Source organism: Lathyrus oleraceus, chromosome 1, assembly GCF_024323335.1.
Source record: "Lathyrus oleraceus cultivar Zhongwan6 chromosome 1, CAAS_Psat_ZW6_1.0, whole genome shotgun sequence".
Lineage (NCBI taxonomy): Eukaryota > Viridiplantae > Streptophyta > Magnoliopsida > Fabales > Fabaceae > Lathyrus > Lathyrus oleraceus.
In genome coordinates this window covers 426906949-426925197 of record NC_066579.1, presented here as the reverse complement: position 1 = coordinate 426925197, position 18249 = coordinate 426906949, and the positions used below count along the sequence as shown (strand labels likewise).

Below are 18249 nucleotides of genomic sequence, written 5' to 3'. Positions count from 1 at the left end.
TACGTTAGAGAATCCGTTATATTTTTGGCTTGTGAATGTCTAGCTTGTGTTAGAGTGTAACCAACCATAGTGAAAAACCTGAAGTTGTTTTATTATACATGCAATTTTATTAAAGCTGATGTAATTTTCCTCTTAAACAAGTTCCACATTAATTTTGTTTCAAATATTGGAAGAGTTTATAATGCTACTAATTGACCGGTTGGACTATTGGTGTATTTAATGAGCTTTAATTTTAAAGATTTTAATTAATTTGTTTAGAAACATATTAATTCAACTTATTAAATATTAATTCATTTAAAAACATATTAATTAATAATTATCCTAATCATCCTTGCCACTTAATTAAAAAATATTTTTTTATTCCAATCATCAATGTCACGTCTAGAGGAGGGGCAACAAAAATCCAAATACCATCAAAATTAAGGGACCAAACTAGCAGGTTTTGTAACAAAGGAATCAATTGTTTAAAACGTCCAATTTGGGAAACAAAAGTACATTTAATATTCCAAGAGAAAAATGGACCAGATCGTTCGATGGAAACAATTTTATAGTATAGTTTTTATATTATAAAATTGTTTAGGCGGATAAAAACTATACTAAAAAATTGTTTAGACTGATAAAACTATACTAAAAAATTGTTTGGGCGGGAAAACAATATATTATACATTTAATTATAAATAAACAAAATTAATTACATAATAAAATATATTTAAATAAAAACATAAACAAACAATATTTACTATATTAAAAATAATTATATTAAATAGTAATTTTTAATTAATTTATATATTAAAAATATAATTTTAATTAATTAAAAATAACTCTAAAAAAAAGGGCCTCCATTTGAGACGACGGACCCCAACTGGGACTCTGACGCGACCGCCATCCCAAATGGAGTGTGTAAAAACAATATAAAAAAAATCCACTAAAGGACAAAAAAAACATGACATTTTGAGAATTATTTTTCAAGAGATGGTTAGGACTTATTTCAGTTTTGTGACATTTGGATCAAAAACTCCCCGTGTTTGGCCAATCACGTTCATGGTTTCCACGTGAATAAATGTGATATGAATAGATGCATAAATGCATAACAGAACTCAAATGTCAATGGAAAAAATGGTTGAAGCAAACGGACCTTGCTATCATATATGGAACTGTTGAAGAAATTTCTTGCACTTGAGCTGTGAATTGATCTCACTGTGAGATGTATCCATTTGCATATGGCATATCTCCTAGGTGGAAAACAATGTCAATATTTTCTACATCATTGATGAGTTTGTGTGTGGTGTTAAGCAAACCAGGTTGATAATCAGCATATTCATTCGAACCATCACGCTCAGCTTAAAGAACATGCAAAACCAAATAAGTATTTTCCAATCTCTCCATTGTAGTAATAATCATGCTTCAAACTCTAAATATTAAATGCTACCTTTCCCATGTCACTGAATATGATTACACGTTGCAATGAGTTCTGTCCAGGATATGGAGATGCCTTGAATGAATACCTCTTACTTCATACATAAGAGCCGTGATAAGAAATATCCCAACCTATAGGTGCACCTGATGGAAGAACAAGAGAGGTTGATAAGCTTTCAGAACAAACTCTACGAACCAATTAGTTATAGTGTCATTAACATTAAAAAAGTCTAATCGACACCTCAAATTTGGCCAAAGTTCTTTAAGGAAACTTGTGTGTATAAAACCAGGGTCGCGCCAGCCAACGGTTCGTGCAGGTTCACTTGCAAATCAACAAATTGACCTCATTGTTAGTATGAAAATGATATAGGAGTACTATGTTATGCTTCCTAATGAAAGTGAAACATTGATTGTTCTATTAAATTGTTATAAGTTTCATGCATAAACATGATAATGTAATAACACTTGCCACACAAGCTGTTACGATTAAATGCCAATGTTCCAGCAGCAGATTGTATCTGTCTTCCTCCCTTTGGACCCCATTCCACAAAGGGTACAGCTTCATCTTAAAAGCATGTTATGTTAGACAATTCATACAGCAATATCATTTACAAAAACTTTACTATGATAAAAATTTATGGTCATAACTCAGAAGCAAGTAGATTAAACTTACTTCATTCCAAGACTTGCCATGAGCAAGTCGGGGATACACGGGCGCTTTAGGATTTGCAAATGCCATGGAGTTGGAAACTGCCACAAGTTGAGGCTGTAATTACGCTCTAGTCCTTATCAAGATACACATGCATCACACTTGTGGTCACCAATCAAAAAGCAAAGTCCACCATAATCTAAGGCCTATAGTGGTAAAATGCGTCCAATAACAACTCAAACTAAAACCAAAAACCTTATCCAATTTTCCAATGTCTATCATCACTCTCTCCCTCCCTTCCACAAACCCCTCCTTCTTTTCTTCTTCTCCCAAACCATTCAAATTCAATCCCAAGTCCTCTTCACAACTTTCACCCACTCCCTCTTCACTATCCAAAACTAGTGGAGTCATTATAATAGGCGCCGGCCTCGCCGGCTTAGCCGCTGCCACCCACCTCAACTCCCAAAACATCCCTTTCCTCCTCCTTGAATCATCTGACGCCGTCGGTGGCCGTGTCCGCACCGACATTGTCGACGGCTTCCGCCTGGACCGCGGCTTCCAAATCTTCATCACCGCTTATCCAGAAGCCCAAAAACTCCTCAATTACCAATCCTTAAACCTCCAAAAATTTTACTCCGGAGCTAAAATCTTCTACGACGGCAAATTCCACACCGTGGCAGATCCACTTCGCCACTTCTTGGATTCCGCAAAATCACTCACGAATCCCATCGGTTCCATCTTTGACAAATTACTAATCGGAACCACCAGAATTGGAGTCCTCACAAAATCAGATGAACAAATTCTTACTTCAGAAGAAGTCCCCACAATTGACTTACTAAAGAAGCTAGGGTTTTCCGATTCCATCATTACAAGATTCTTCCGACCTTTTTTCGGCGGAATCTTCTTCGATCCAGAGCTCCAAACAACTTCAAGACTATTCGATTTCATCTTCAAGTGCCTCGCACTCGGCGAAAATACTCTCCCGGTGAACGGCATATCGGCGATTCCTGAACAGTTAGCGGCAAGGTTGCCGTCAGATTCAATCTTGTTAAACACGAAAGCAGTTTCCATTGATTTTGGTGGCTCCGAATCGCCGCGCGTGAGGTTGCACAACGGCGACGTTTTGGACAGCGAGTTAGGCGTGATCGTGGCCGTTGAAGAACCGACATTGCCCAAGCTATTGCCGGGGAGAAAAAACCCGGTTCCTAAAAAACCGGTTCGTAGTACAGTTTGTTTATATTTTACTGCAGAACCGGACTATATCCCGGTTCGTGATCCGGTTCTATTTCTGAATGGGTCGGGTAAGGGAATTGTGAATAACATGTTCTTTGTTACAAATGTAGCTCCGTCGTATGGCCCGCCAAACAAGGCATTGGTTTCGGTATCATTGATTGGGTTATTTGAGAATGAATCGGAGGATGAGTTAGTGGATAAAGTGGTTCAAGAACTTTCAGATTGGTTTGGAGATAGAATGGTAAAAGAATGGAAGCATTTGAGGACTTATCGAATTGAGTATGCACAACCTAATCAATGTCCACCCACGAATTTAAAGAAAAACCCGAATCTTGAACCGGGTTTATATTTGTGTGGTGATTATTTGACTTCAGCTACTTTTGATGGTGCTTTGGTATCTGGGAGGAGAGCAGCTGAATCACTCTTAAAGGATAGATGCTTCATTGGCTAATGCTTCATGAGTTAATTATTCGTTACTTTTAGAGAATTCTTTCATATTCTTTGTTTACATTGCAACTGTATGAAAAATGTAACCTTTTTGTGATAAAAACACGAGAAAAACCTATATATAGCTTACATTTTAAAAAAACACATGATATATCATTGTTGTAAGAAGAATATTGGATTGGGATCCTTACTAGGATGCCAAGGTCTCTTGGAGCCAAGCTCACTCCCTCTTGTGAAAGATAGGGTGGATTAATCCTCGTCGAGTTGAACAAGACCTCAATTAATGAATAGTTGAAATATTGGTTGGACTTATCTCACTTTCAACACAATAGGGTGATTCACTCTGGTCATCCCTTTAACAAATCATATCCTAGAAATGTCTAGTTGATTTTGTAGGCATAAGAATTGATCTCCCAGTTACTTTCACCACCATAGTTACCGTCTATAAATACTTAGCTAAGCAGTTGAGTAAACCATTTTATTTTTTTACATATTAGAATATTAAGCCATCTTGCGCACGTTATCTCAAATAGGATACCATATATTATTCTCACTACAAGTACAATTGACGTATATCACGTGACCCGTTAAAACTAATTTGTACCACATTCTTATCTAAAGCACCAATATGCCCAACCATTATTCCATAACGGTGAGACGTGTCAGCAAGAGTAACAACAGTGACCAATAAGCCATAACAGAGATGCATGCTGCTATGGAAAAGTTATGTTGCCACAACGAAACTCTGCATGACAATATTTTGCAACTTCAACAACAATGACAATAAGACGTCTACCAACCAGAGGGGGCTGATATCCTAGATCCCTAACCCCCTATGGGAAGAAATATGGGGAAATGACAATACTAGTAGCCTTCGACGGGAAAAGTGACTCACTAAGCATATTAGTGCGATCAACACTTAGATGACAATAAGATGTAACCCACTAAAGTGTAAGCCTCTTTTCGGAACACTCAATGTGGCGGTCTTGAGATGGTGTGTGAATCTACCTAGATTCTTTATGACTGAAGTTAGCGGAAATATACTCGAACGCGTCACACGCTCGAAGGTACAACGGAGTTGCCGTCGAACTTTATTTATTCCCGAAGGAAAGGGAAAACATCGATAAACCTCGGTGGAAGAGAAATGAGTAAGGAAGTCGGTTATGCAAGGGGAAGGTATTAGCATCCCTCACATCCGTTGTACTCAACGGGAACCGTTTTGATTGTTCTAAGATGGGATGAGTGTTATATCTAAAGATTACTCACAAAAGAATAAGGAAAAAAGAATGGAATAGATATAATGATCAATGAGGATTAGGGCCCTCATGCCTACATATCCTTATAGTCCAATAAGTAATTTAGAGCTCCGTAATTCATAGAACTAATGGTGGGAGGTGAAAGAAGTGTGATATCAATTGTGGTTTGAACCAAAGAATAATGTGGTTTGAGTCGAAAATGGATGAAATCTGAACCAAAGAGTAAACTGGTATGAACCAATATGTGGGGAGCCTGAGGCACGTAACCATTGTATATGGTTGGGACGAAAATAAAGGAATTAAGTGTTTGGTGTCAAGGCAAACATCTCTCGGTCCAAAAGCAGACACTGGATGAAGCTCACAGAAATGGTGTATTTGGCTCAAAGAAAGAGTATATCACATGGAGTGAATGATTGGGTAGAAGTGACTGAAGGGTATAGTTTATAACCAAAGGTAAAGATATTATTGGAATCCATGAAGAAAATGGTGTTTGAGACCAAGAGTAAAGCTGACATGAATCAATATGTGGGGGGCCTAAGGCATGATGCCACTATATGAAAGGGCAAAAAACAAAGAGAATTAAATGTTTGGCAATAATCCAAACAGATCTTGGTACAAAGGTGGACAATTTTCCTAAAAGGGTATATATGGAATTCCAAAGAGATATGGTATTTGGTTTCAAAAAGAGACAATATGTCACTTAAATGAATGGTTGTTATTGATGGTATATGATGGATCGTGAAAGATATGAGTGGTGCCCTAAGGCAAAAGAAAGAATAATTATGCTCGCCAAGGATTCGCATCCTCGTGCCTATGTATTCTCATCGTGCAATGAGAAAGTCAGAGCTACGTAGTTCGTGGAACTATGAAAATAGAGAAAAGAGAGATTGTATGGAAGTGATGAAAAATATAACTTGCACCGGAAGAAAATGGTAGCGTGGGAACCGATAAAGGTAAATGAACTTTGAACCAAAGAGTAAAGGTAGCATTAACCGATATGTGGTATGGCCTAAACATTGACCACTATATGGTATAATTGAAAACAAGGAGAATTAAGTGTTTGACATTAAGGCAAACATCTTTTGGTTCACAAGGTAGACTCTGATTAAATCGTCCTAAAAGGTTATGCATGGGACCCAGAGGGAAATTATATTTAATACAAGGAAACAGTATATCACTATAGGGAACAAACATTCTGAAACCAAAAGAGAACAGTATATTGAATCCATGAAGGAATAAACTTTGAACCGAAGAGAAAATAGGCATAAACCAACAATTGAGGCCTAAGGTATGGTATCATTGTATTAGAATAACCAAAAACGAATTTGTCGATGAGATAAACATCTCTTGGCTCAAAGGTGGGCATCGGTTAATGGCCCAAAAGTATATAGGGAATCCAAAGGAATAAAGTATTTGGTTACAAAAGTATGGTATTGATTGATGAATGAGAGAGAATAAATAAATATGAATGAAGAATTAATAATTAGGGTGCTCACAGAGAATCTGAATCCTCGTGCCTACGTATTCTCACAGTGCAATGAGAACGTCAGAGCTTCGTAGTTCGGCCTACGACGGAACAAAGACAATAATAGATTTCTAAGGAAAGAGAGAGATGATAATGAAAGATGAAGAAGACTTGGAAGTTATTGGATATGAACCATACTAAAGTCTATGAGTAAATGTGAATACGGTGAGCAACTGGGTCATTCGTCCCGTACCCAAAGATATTCAAAATGAGTTAAGGAATTATCCACTGGCACTCCTTTTTTATTACTTAAGGCTCATGGCATGTGATTCTCATCATAACTTTCAAGTTTTTGAGGAAGAATCCTTGATGCTCCTTATCGTGGAAATTTGCACTCTGCCGGATATGATACAAGAAGAACCACGTCATTTACTGATGACGCCTGCAATTGACAACTTCAGAAAGGCGAAACCATTTACCGATGGTTAGAAACTGGAAACTTGATATTTACCGATATCAACTTCAGCAAGACCATTTACCGATGGCTGTTGGGAAACAACTCTGATGTAAAAGGAAGCAAGACCATTTACCGATGGCGGCTTCAAAGAAACTTGACATTTACTGATATCAACTTCAACTCGACCATTTACCGATGGCTACTGCAACTAGGGATCCGATATTTACCGATATCGAAGAAAACGGAGCCATTTACCGATGGCGTCTCCACTTGAGGAGGAACAAAATCTTTGTGGTGTAATCAGACAAGACGTTTACCGACGACTTCTGGGGATCTTGATTTTATCAACAAGGAAACAAAACATGACCAGACATTTACCGATGACTGGGATGGGACTCGACGTTTACCGACATCGAAAGATGATGTTTACCGACATCAAAACAAATGACCAGACATTTACCGATGACCGGGGAACACTTTACTAAGGAAAAAACAAATATTTGCAACTGGAAACCAGATAGGACATTTACCGATGACTCTACTGGGGATTTCTAGTTGGGGATTATCAGACATTTACCGATGACTGCAGAAAAGACTCGATGTTTACCGACATCGAAAGATGATGTTTACCGACATCAAAAAATGACCAGACATTTACCGATGACTGGGGAGAGACTCGATGTTTACAGACACCGAAACAATGGTGTTTACCGACACCAAAAAACGATGACCAGACATTTACTGATGACTGGAGAGAATACCCGATGTTTACAGACACCGAAACAATGGTGTTTACTGACACCAACAATGATGACCAGACATTTACTGATGACTGGGGAGAATACCCGATGTTTACAGACACCGAAACAATGGTGTTTACCGACACCAAACAAAGAAACACACGCGGGTGCTAGCATGACACTTACCGGTATCACAAGAACGACTTTTTAGATATGTCAAGGCAAAGTTGACCACTTGCTGGGGGTCTCACTGGGGAGAAACAAACTTTCTGTCACCAACGGGTGAGGTAATAAACCTTTGTGGGGATATCAATCCTGAATGCTGTCAAGAGCAACTGTAGCAGACTTGCTGTGCTGATGTTGAATGAAATGATCCGCCTCTGCCGGGGATACGGTCTGGTGAGGTTAACACATGAATGCATATGTTTGAATTTTTCTATGGCGTAATGCTCCATATTGAACGGAAATGCTACGCGGTTTTGAGGATGCACTGATTACTACATGCAAAATGCAAAATGATGAAAAACTCCGGCTGGGGAGCCAAAACTGATTGGGTACTCCAACTCTGCGGGGAGACTCTGTAGGGAGAGCAACGACCTCTCACTCATGTTGGAGAATAGCACTGCTACTGGGGGGAAGGTAAACTCTGCTGGGGATATCCTTCAGTCCTCAGATAGGATAAATGTTGGAGATAAATTTCGATGAGCCTGCCTCACTCGGGGAGGAGATCGGCAAATACAGGCCTGCTGGGGGATAGGCAATCCTTAGATCTGTTGGGGAATAGAAGGCACTATCCACAGACGTCTCCGCAGGGGAACATAGCTCTGATAGCTTCCAAACTTGTTTGGGGAAAATATCTGCTGAGGAAACGTCCTCACAGATGCCAACCTGAAAAACAGCACAACAAAATGCCCCCAGGGGATACATGGACAAGATACGCTCAAGTGTCCTCAACATTCAAAATGATTTTCAAATGTTTTATCTTTTTGCAAGCTATTGTTTAGCCTTCATGTTCTTATATGCAATGCTTATCAAAAATTCGGACATTTTTGCAAACAAAATAGTAAAAATAAAAACCAAAGAGCTATTTATCTGAATAACGACTTTTATTGATTGAAAATGTGCCTGAAGAGGCAAATACATTGGGAGGCAATTCCTAGAAAGAGGTAATCGCGCACAAAAGGAAAAAACCTATCCTAATGGCAATGTGAACACGGCATCCACTATTTCCCAATTCTGTTATAACTCACAGATCATCAGTTTTCCTCCCAACTCCTTGCTTTCTGAGAAGAATGACTGGACGGATTACATCTTTCGAGATGGCAGACGACAAAGCTTGATGAAGTACAGACAACTCAGACTGTAGTCTTCGCTTTAATCCCTCTTTTGCCTGGATCGCCCTTTCGGGTTTTCAATCCACCGGGATACCCATTTTTGCCTAAGCCGCCCTTGCGGGTTTTCGACTTACCGGGTGTACAAATTCTTTTCATTTTTATCCCTAATTTTTGCCCGAACCTTTTCTTTCTGTTTTTTGGTTCGCCGGGATGCCCTTTTTTTTGCCTGGACTCTTTTTCTTTTTGTCCAGCGGGTCAATTTATGCGAAGTATTTTTTGACTACGTCTGAGTTAACAGGAGACGGAAAATCTTCACCATCCATAGTTGTAAGCATCAAGGCTCCACCGGAGAAGACCTTTTTCACAACATACGGACCTTCGTAGTTAGGAGTCCACTTGCCCCTGTTATCTGCACCGGGAGGGAGGATCCTCTTCAAAACTAGATCACCGATTTGATAGCTTCGAGGACGCACTTTCTGATCAAAGGCTCGCTTCATCCTTCTCTGATACAACTGTCCATGACATACAGCTGCTAGCCGTCTCTCTTCGATAAGGCTCAACTCGTTAAACCTTGTTCGAATCCACTCGGCTTCGTCCAACTTGACATCCAATAAAACTCTCAGAGAAGGAATCTCCACTTCAACAGGTAGGACAGCTTCCATACCATACACAAGGGAGTAAGGGGTTGCCCCGGTCGACGTACGTACTGAGGTACGGTACCCATGCAAAGCGAAAGGCAGCATCTCATGCCAATCCTTGTACGTAACGACCATCTTCTGCACAATCTTCTTGATATTCTTGTTTGCCGCTTCTACAACACCATTCATCTTCGGTCTGTAAGGAGAAGAATTGTGATGTTCAATCTTGAAATCTTTACAAAGCTCTTTCATCATCTTGTTATTGAGATTCGAACCATTGTCAGTGATGATTCTCTCAGGAACTCCATAACGACATATGATTTCTTTCTTGATGAACCGGGTAACCACTTGTTTGGTAACGTTAGCATAGGAAGCTGCTTCCACCCATTTGGTGAAATAGTCAATCGCAACCAAGATGAAGCGATGTCCATTCGAAGCAGTGGGCTCAATCTTCCCAATCATATCAATGCCCCACATGGCAAACGGCCAAGGCGAATTCATGACATTCAGAGGACTTGGTGGTACATGCACCTTATCAGCATAAATTTGACACTTATGGCACTTCCGAGCATACTTGAAACAATCGGATTCCATAGTCATCCAGTAATAACCCGCTCTCAACAATTTCTTAGCCATTGCATGTCCGCCGGCATGAGTACCGAAGGAACCTTCATGAACTTCCTGCATTAACATGTCTGCCTCGGGTCTGTCCACGCATCTGAGCAAGACCATGTCAAAGTTTCTCTTATACAGCACATCATCCTGATTCAAATAGAAGCTTCCAGCTAGCCTCCTCAGGGTTTTCTTGTCATTCTTCGACGCACCTTCAGGATACTCCTGAGTCTTGAGGAAGTTCTTAATGTCATAATACCACGGCTTCTCATCAATCACAACAGACTCGGCTGCAAACACATACGCAGGCCTCTCAAGTCGATTCACCGCAACATATGGCACATGATTCCACCAATGAACTTTGATCATTGCCGACAAAGTAGCCAAGGCATCAGCCATTTGATTCTCATCCCGGGGGACATGATACAACTTCACCTTCTTGAAGAACGTCAGTATTCTTCTGGTGTAATCTCTATACGGAATCAAATGCGGCTGATTCGTATTCCAATCTCCATTGACTTGATTGACCACTAGAGTTGAATCTCCATATATATCAAGAGTTTTGATCCTCAGATCAATGGCTTCTTCTATCCCCATGATACAAGCCTCATACTCAGCTTCGTTGTTGGTGACGTCAAACGTCAATCTGGCAGAAAAAGGTATATGAGCACCTTTAGGATTGATCAATACTGCCCCAACACCGTTACCGTTCATATTCACAGCCCCATCAAACATCAGTGTCCATTTGTCATCCGGATCTGGTCCTTCCTCGACAAGAGGCTCTTCGCAATCTTTCATCTTCAGATACATGATGTCTTCATCAGGGAATTCAAACATCATAGGTTGATAATCTTCAATCGGTTGCTCGGCGAGGTAGTCTGACAGAATACTACCTTTGATGGCCTTTTGTGACGTGTATTGAATATCATATTCTGTTAGAATCATCTGCCAACGAGCAACGCGTCCGGTGAGAGACGGTTTCTCAAAGATGTACTTTACTGGATCCATCTTAGAAATCAATAAGGTAGTATGGTTCAACATATACTGCCTCAGTCGGCGAGCAGCCCAGGCCAAAGCACAGCAAGTTTTCTCGAGCAGTGAATATCTTGTTTCACAGTCGGTAAACTTTTTGCTAAGGTAGTATATGGCATGCTCTTTTCGACCAGACTCGTCATGCTGTCCCAATACACACCCCATCGAGTTCTCAATCACTGACAGGTACATTATCAGAGGTCTCCCTGGAACTGGAGGTATAAGGATTGGAGGTTCCTGTAAATACTCTTTAATCTTGTCAAAAGCTTTCTGACAGTCGTCATTCCACTTGATTGCTTGATTCTTTCTTAGCAATTTGAAAATTGGTTCACATGTGGCAGTTAGGTGAGATATGAACCTTGCAATGTAGTTCAACCTTCCTAAAAACCCACGGACTTGCTTCTCCGTCTTCGGTTCAGGCATCTCTTGAATAGCTTTGACTTTCGCTGGATCAACCTCAATCCCTTTCTCACTGACAATGAAGCCTAAAAGCTTCCCTGATCTCACCCCAAACGTACACTTGTTCGGATTCAACCTCAGCTTGAACTTTCTCAACCGGTCAAACAGCTTCTGCAAATTAACCAGGTGCTCCTCTTCTGTCTGCGACTTCGCAATCATATCATTTACGTACACTTCAATTTCTTTGTGCATCATGTCATGAAAAAGAGTCGTCATTGCCCTCTGATAGGTAGCACCAGCATTCTTTAGCCCAAATGGCATCACCTTATAGCAGAACGTGCCCCAAGGTGTAATGAATGTCGTCTTTTCCATGTCCTCTGGCGCCATCTTGATCTGATTATATCCAGAGAAACCATCCATGAAAGAGAATACCGAGGATTGAGCCGTATTATCCACCAATACATCAATGCGAGGTAATGGGAAATTGTCTTTCGGACTCGCTCTATTCAAATCCCGGTAATCGACACACATTCTGACTTTACCATCCTTCTTCGGTACAGGAACGATGTTGGCCACCCATGGGGGATAACTCGTAACAGCCAAAAAACCTGCATCCCACTGCTTCTGAACCTCTTCCTTGATCTTAGTTGCCATGTCAGGACTCGTTCTACGAAGCTTCTGCTTGACCGAAGGACATCCTTCTCTAAGAGGTAATCGGTGCACCACAATGTCTGTATCTAACCCAGGCATATCTTGATATGACCAAGCGAATATCTCCACATATTCTCTCAGCATCTCAATCAGCCTCCTCTTGACAGAGTCCTCTAGAGCAGCCCCAATCTTGATTTCTCTTTTGGCGTCCTCAGTACCCAAATTAACAACCTCCAACTCCTCCTGATGAGGTTGGATGACCCTTTCCTCCTGCTTCAGCAATCTGACCAATTCTGCGGGGAGTTCACAGTCTTCCTCACTCTCCTCTTCAGCTTGGTAGATGGGATTGTCGAAATCATACTGAGCCATAACAGAACTGTTCATAGTGAATGCCATAAGATCGCTTCTGCATGTTTAATGCTTTGTTTTAGAAAAAGAGTTCAATAAAGTCACAAAAAACAAAAACATTGCCATTTTTATTGTTTCTTTTTGAAAAAGATGAAAACAAAAAAATAGAAAAACAGGGATCACAAAGTTTGATTGCAAAAAATGTCCTTCATTAATGGTAATCATTAAAACATGATGAGGCCCTACAATGAATCACTACGCCTTGGGCAGAACGTAGGATTTTCATGCAAAATGACAAAACAACAGAAAATTACTCTGTCAGAAGAGTAACTTGAACCACTTCTTCAGCCGTCCAGTTGTTGATAGACCCCCCTGGTGCACACGGGCGAACCCAGTTGTCCAAATCACAATCACTGTCACAGTCTTCACTACCGGTTGCAGAGACGTCGCCATGATTCATCAGCCCAGCGCTGGTAAAAGTACTCGGACCCGCTTGACCATTCTGCTCTGCTTGGAGAGGCTCGTAACCAACGCCAAATTTGTCTTCTTTGACAGGCAAGTACACCATCTTGCCCCAGCCTTCAGCTTTGCCAGAATCAACAACCTCCTTAGCCTGCTTGTAAGAAGTAATTGAAGCACCTGGCTTCCTCTGCTCAGCGTACGCCACTTTCTCAAGAGCCACAGTCTCAAACGCCTGGCATAAGGTTTCGTGGATCTCGCCATCCACCTCAACATACTTGAACGAGGATAGATGACTCACCAGAATCTCCTCTTCACCGCACACAGTCACAATCTGACCGTTCCAGACATACTTGAGCTTTTGATGGAGAGTCGACGAGACTGCCCCTGCTGCATGAATCCATGGACGCCCCAATAAACAACTATAGGCGGGCTGGATGTCCATAACATAGAAGATGATATCGAATACCTCAGGACCTATCTTCACAGGCAAGGTAACTTCCCCACACACAGAACGTTTGGAGCCGTCGAAAGCACGAACGATCAGGTCACTGGGAGTAAGCACAAACCCTTCCACATCAATCTTCTTCAGAATCTGCTTAGGCAACACATTCAGCGACGACCCGGTGTCTACCAATACGTGAGACAACACTGCCCCCTTGCACTCCATGGTGATGTGCAAGGCTTTGTTATGGTTCCGCCCTTCAGGCGGTAAGTCCAGGTTGGTGAATCCTACACCATGCCTGGTGCTCACATTGGCCATCACACCCTCCAGTTGATTGACAGAAATCTCCTGAGGCACGTAAGCCAGATTCAACATCTTCAGCAAGGCATTACGGTGTGCCTCAGAGCACAACAACAGTGAAAGTATAGAAATCTTGGACGGAGTTTGATTCAACTGATCTACAATCTTGTAGTCACTCTTCTTGATTATCTTCATAAACTCCTCCACGTCCTTCTCAAATGACCCTTCGGGCGCTTCCTTCTGGACAGGCTCTTCCTCAACCACAGCTTGCTTACCCTTTGCTTTGGCGAGAGCCTCAGCATTATTGTCCCTCAAAGGCTGCGGTGCGAACAGACGACCGCTTCTGGTAAAACCTCCTGGACCCCCTACATTATCCACAGCCGGACCAACAGTTGCAGGAACTCTATTCGGTAAACCAATTATCACTAGAGTTTGATTCACTGGTCTCGTCTGACTTTCAGCCCTTCTGTAACTGCGGTGAACATTATCATACTTCCACGACACGGCCCTACTATTCTCAGCAGCCCTTCTTCCAGACGCGGCGATAGTAGTTGGAGCACTGATGGTTACAGGCACGGAAATGGTAACTGGGGTACCATTTGTTGCAGGTGCACTAACGACCCTTTGTCCACGTTCTTCAGACGGTTTAAAGTAAATGGTGATAGTTGACACTGTTCCACGATCTTTTACAGCCCTACTGAATTGCAAACAACCCTCATCCATCATACCCTGGATACCGGCCCTTAACTGGTCGCAACCATTCTCAGATTCTGTACAGCCCAAACAATCCTCATCACAGCCCGAGTAGACACCCCCATTCAGCAGACGGCCCTTCACAACTAGCAGAGAAGTCTGAACATCATCAACATTAACAACCAGATCTTCAGCTTCTTTCCCCTCAATATTGTTCACTCTATGCCCACCATGCTGAGGCATAGGGTTGTTTACGACGTTAGGCACTGGAGCGAAGTTGATTGCTTTGGCATCGATCAAATCTTGGACCTTGTGCTGGAGAGCCCGACACTTCTCAGTATGATGCCCTGGTGCCCCAGAGTGAAAGTCACAACGGACGCTGGCGTCGTACCCAGGAGGCAATACTGTAGGCGGAGCCATTGTACGCAACTCAACCATCCCCAACCTGAGTAGTTCGGGCAGCAGTTCGGCGTACGACATGGGTAGCGAATCAAAACGTCGATCAGGCATCCTTTGTCTGGGCTGATACGGACGTTGCTGTTGTTGTTGTTGCTGCGGTTGTTGAACTCTTTGTTGTTGTTGACGAGGTTGAGGTGTCGGAATGGTCACTGCAGTAACTTGACGATATTCACTTCTGTTCTGATCTCTGCGGTGTTGAACAACATTAGTTTCACCCTCTCTTCGACGAGGTGCCCCAGCAAACGGCTTCTTAGAAGAAGAGGAACCAGCATCTTGGATCTTCCCAGTTTTAATCAAGCTCTCAGTCCTCTCTCCACAAATGACAACATCAGAAAAACTACCGAATGGGCAGCTCCCCATCCGGTCCATAAACACACCCTGAAGAGTACCGATAAACATATCTGTCAACTCTCTCTCCAGCATAGGGGGTTGAACTCTAGCAGCCAGTTCACGCCACCTCTGGGCGTACTCCTTGAAGCTCTCATTGGATTTCTGACAAAGACTCTACAGCTGAGTCCGGCTCGGTGCCATGTCCATGTTGTGCTTGTATTGCCTCAAAAAGGCCTCACCCAAATCCCTCCAACAGCGGATAGAATCTCTCTTCAATTCCATGTACCAGTCCAAAGAAGCCCCAGATAGACTATCTTGGAAAAAATACATCCACATCTTTTCATCATCGGTATATGCAGAGATTTTTCGATAATAAGCCTGCACATGGGTACGAGGGCAAGAAGTACCGTTGTATTTATCGAAGGACGGTGCTTTGAACTTGTAAGGGATTCTCAAACCTTCCACCAACCCCATATTGGTAACATCAAAACCGAGAGAATTCTGACATTCCATAGCTCTAATTTTCTCAGCAAGGGCATCAACTTTACGATCCCTCTCATCAACCCTTCCCAGAACGTCTTCGTCTTCACTGATCAGAGTGAACATATCCTCTTATCTGTCAACAATCGGAGCAGGATTACGGGCCGGGGCACGGACTGCTCTGGCATTAGCGGCATCTGGAACAATAGGTTGACCGTTGATTCGAATACCCCCCAACTCATCACCTACAACATAGTTGTTGATGGGTACAGCAGCAGCAACATTGTTATCATTGATCGGGCCTCCCTCTGGCGGAGCATGGTTGACCGGTGGAATTGCAACCTCTTGTCTCTGAACCATGGCTCGAAGCTCTTCCTGACCTTGTGCAACCCCTTGCATCATATTCATAAACTGGGCCATGTTAGCCTTCATCTCAGCCAACTCTGCTTGAACTTGATCCATACCTCTCTGTTGATTCAGTCTTGTTGAGTAGCGGTGCGGACGTTGATCAGCTATCCTGCCTGAACAGGAACCAAGAGTGAGAAGTCACGACCAAGAACACCTGTTATGCAAAATGATATGAGTATGGTGCTAATGATGCGTATGATGCACATGATATGTTCATTCCTCAGGCATTCAAAGAGCCTGAGTCATCCTCAAAAGATGGCAACCTGCAGCAAGAACAACATAGAAGCACAGAAACAACATACACAAGAGTGATGAGTACAAGGTGAAACCAACAACCTCATCTATATGAGTAACAGGATCATACAACAAAGTCGACAAAGAAAATCCAAACAATCGGAGTACAACAATGAATCCCATCCAACAAGCCTGGAGGTGATTCTCAACATACACATCAAAGATACAAGCTAAGACAAACGGCCTCCCGGAATGAGAGTCTTCAAGTACTGACACTGGTCTATCAACAGGTCACATTCTGAACATTCTGGCAAAAGAGTGATCTTCTCCTTCAGTTGTCGTCTAAGCTCTACCACTTCTCCTCCAAGGTGGTTCTCTGATGCCTGTCTCAAGTCTACTTCCTTCTTCAACTGGATGTCTTTATCTCTGAGTTGCTTCTCCAAGTCTCTGATCTTCTTCTGATAGCTGGCCTCAACCCTCTGCAGCCTCAAGCACTCTCGGTGTTCTGCATCTAACATGCTCTCCATCTCCTCGTAGGATCTCTTCTTGCTTCTCAGTCTGCTAGCATCTTCTTCTCGCACTCCTCTGAGTTGATGAGTCAAGTTCAACCTATCAGCTTTGGCTTTGTACAGCTCCATCTGGGTATCTTGCTCCTTCTCTCTCAAACGGCGATTCTCCATCAGGGCTTGCTTGTAGTGCTCCGCAGGCACACTCTCAGCAAGGATCAAAGGTGGTTGCTCCTGCAACGGCTCCATCCTATCGTAGGGTAACAACAAAGTTTCTACTCTCTTCTTGACCCAATCAGTGTAATCGGGCATAGCAACGACAAACTTCTTCCCTAAGACAGATCCATCCTTCACACCAATAGACTTCCAAGCTCTCCCTATCTGCTCCAATCTAACCGGGTCACTCTGCTTCTCAAAATACACACTTTCAGCTACCTCAGCCTCAAGTGGTCTTCCCTTCATCACAAATCCCAACTGGCGGAGAGAAAGAACCGGGTTGTAATTGATGCAACCCCTGGTCCCTACGAGTGACACATTACGGAATCCTCCACAGCTCATAATGACGTTACGCACATCCATCCGGTAAGATTGCCACCTGATATCATAGGAGGTAAGAGACATAACCCTTTGAGTCCACTTATGCGTGCTCTGAGCATCCACAAAAGGTCCACTGACTGGCAGAAGAGACAAGAACCATCTGAGCAAAAGCGGGAGACAACACCTGATAGCCCCACCCTTACCATGCCTACTGTGAATAGCATAATAAGTGTCAGCCAACAGAGTAGGAACTGGATTTCCTCCAATGAAAATACTGACTGCAGCATAGTCAACAAAATTGGGCATACTCGGAAACAAGACGATCCCATAGATCATGACGGCCAACTGAGCATGAAAGGCTTCCCAACTTCCCTTCTCTGCTTCTTCTCTAGCTACCCCCAGCTGAAACTTCAAAGGCAATCCTACAACATCCCCACTGGACTTCCAACTATCACTGACTTCCTTGATACCCAAATGGAGAGCTCTGGCAACAACTCTGAAATCAACCTCCTTGGGCACATCCAAGAAAGGAACCTGATACCGGAACGGGACACTCAGCAGAATGGAGTACTCCTCAAGAGTAGGCGCCAACTGATAATCTTGAAAGGTGAAACAATGAAGCTCTGGGTCGTAGAACTGTAGAAGAGTCTGCAACGGCACCGGATCGACTACCATTTTCAACAGGGTCAGAATATCTCCATACTGGTCAACAAACCCCTTC

The 18249-nt window shown here is 42.4% G+C and overlaps 1 protein-coding gene across 1 annotated transcript; it reads left to right on the top strand.

Moving 5' to 3' along the window:
* Nucleotides 1-2081: 2081 nt before the first annotated feature.
* Nucleotides 2082-3891, top strand: LOC127079340 (15-cis-phytoene desaturase, chloroplastic/chromoplastic). Its single transcript, XM_051019740.1, has one exon. The coding sequence runs from the start codon at nt 2337-2339 to the stop codon at nt 3747-3749; it is 1413 nt and encodes a 470-aa protein (XP_050875697.1). The 5' UTR covers nt 2082-2336; the 3' UTR covers nt 3750-3891.
* The last annotated feature ends 14358 nt before the right edge of the window (nt 3892-18249 follow it).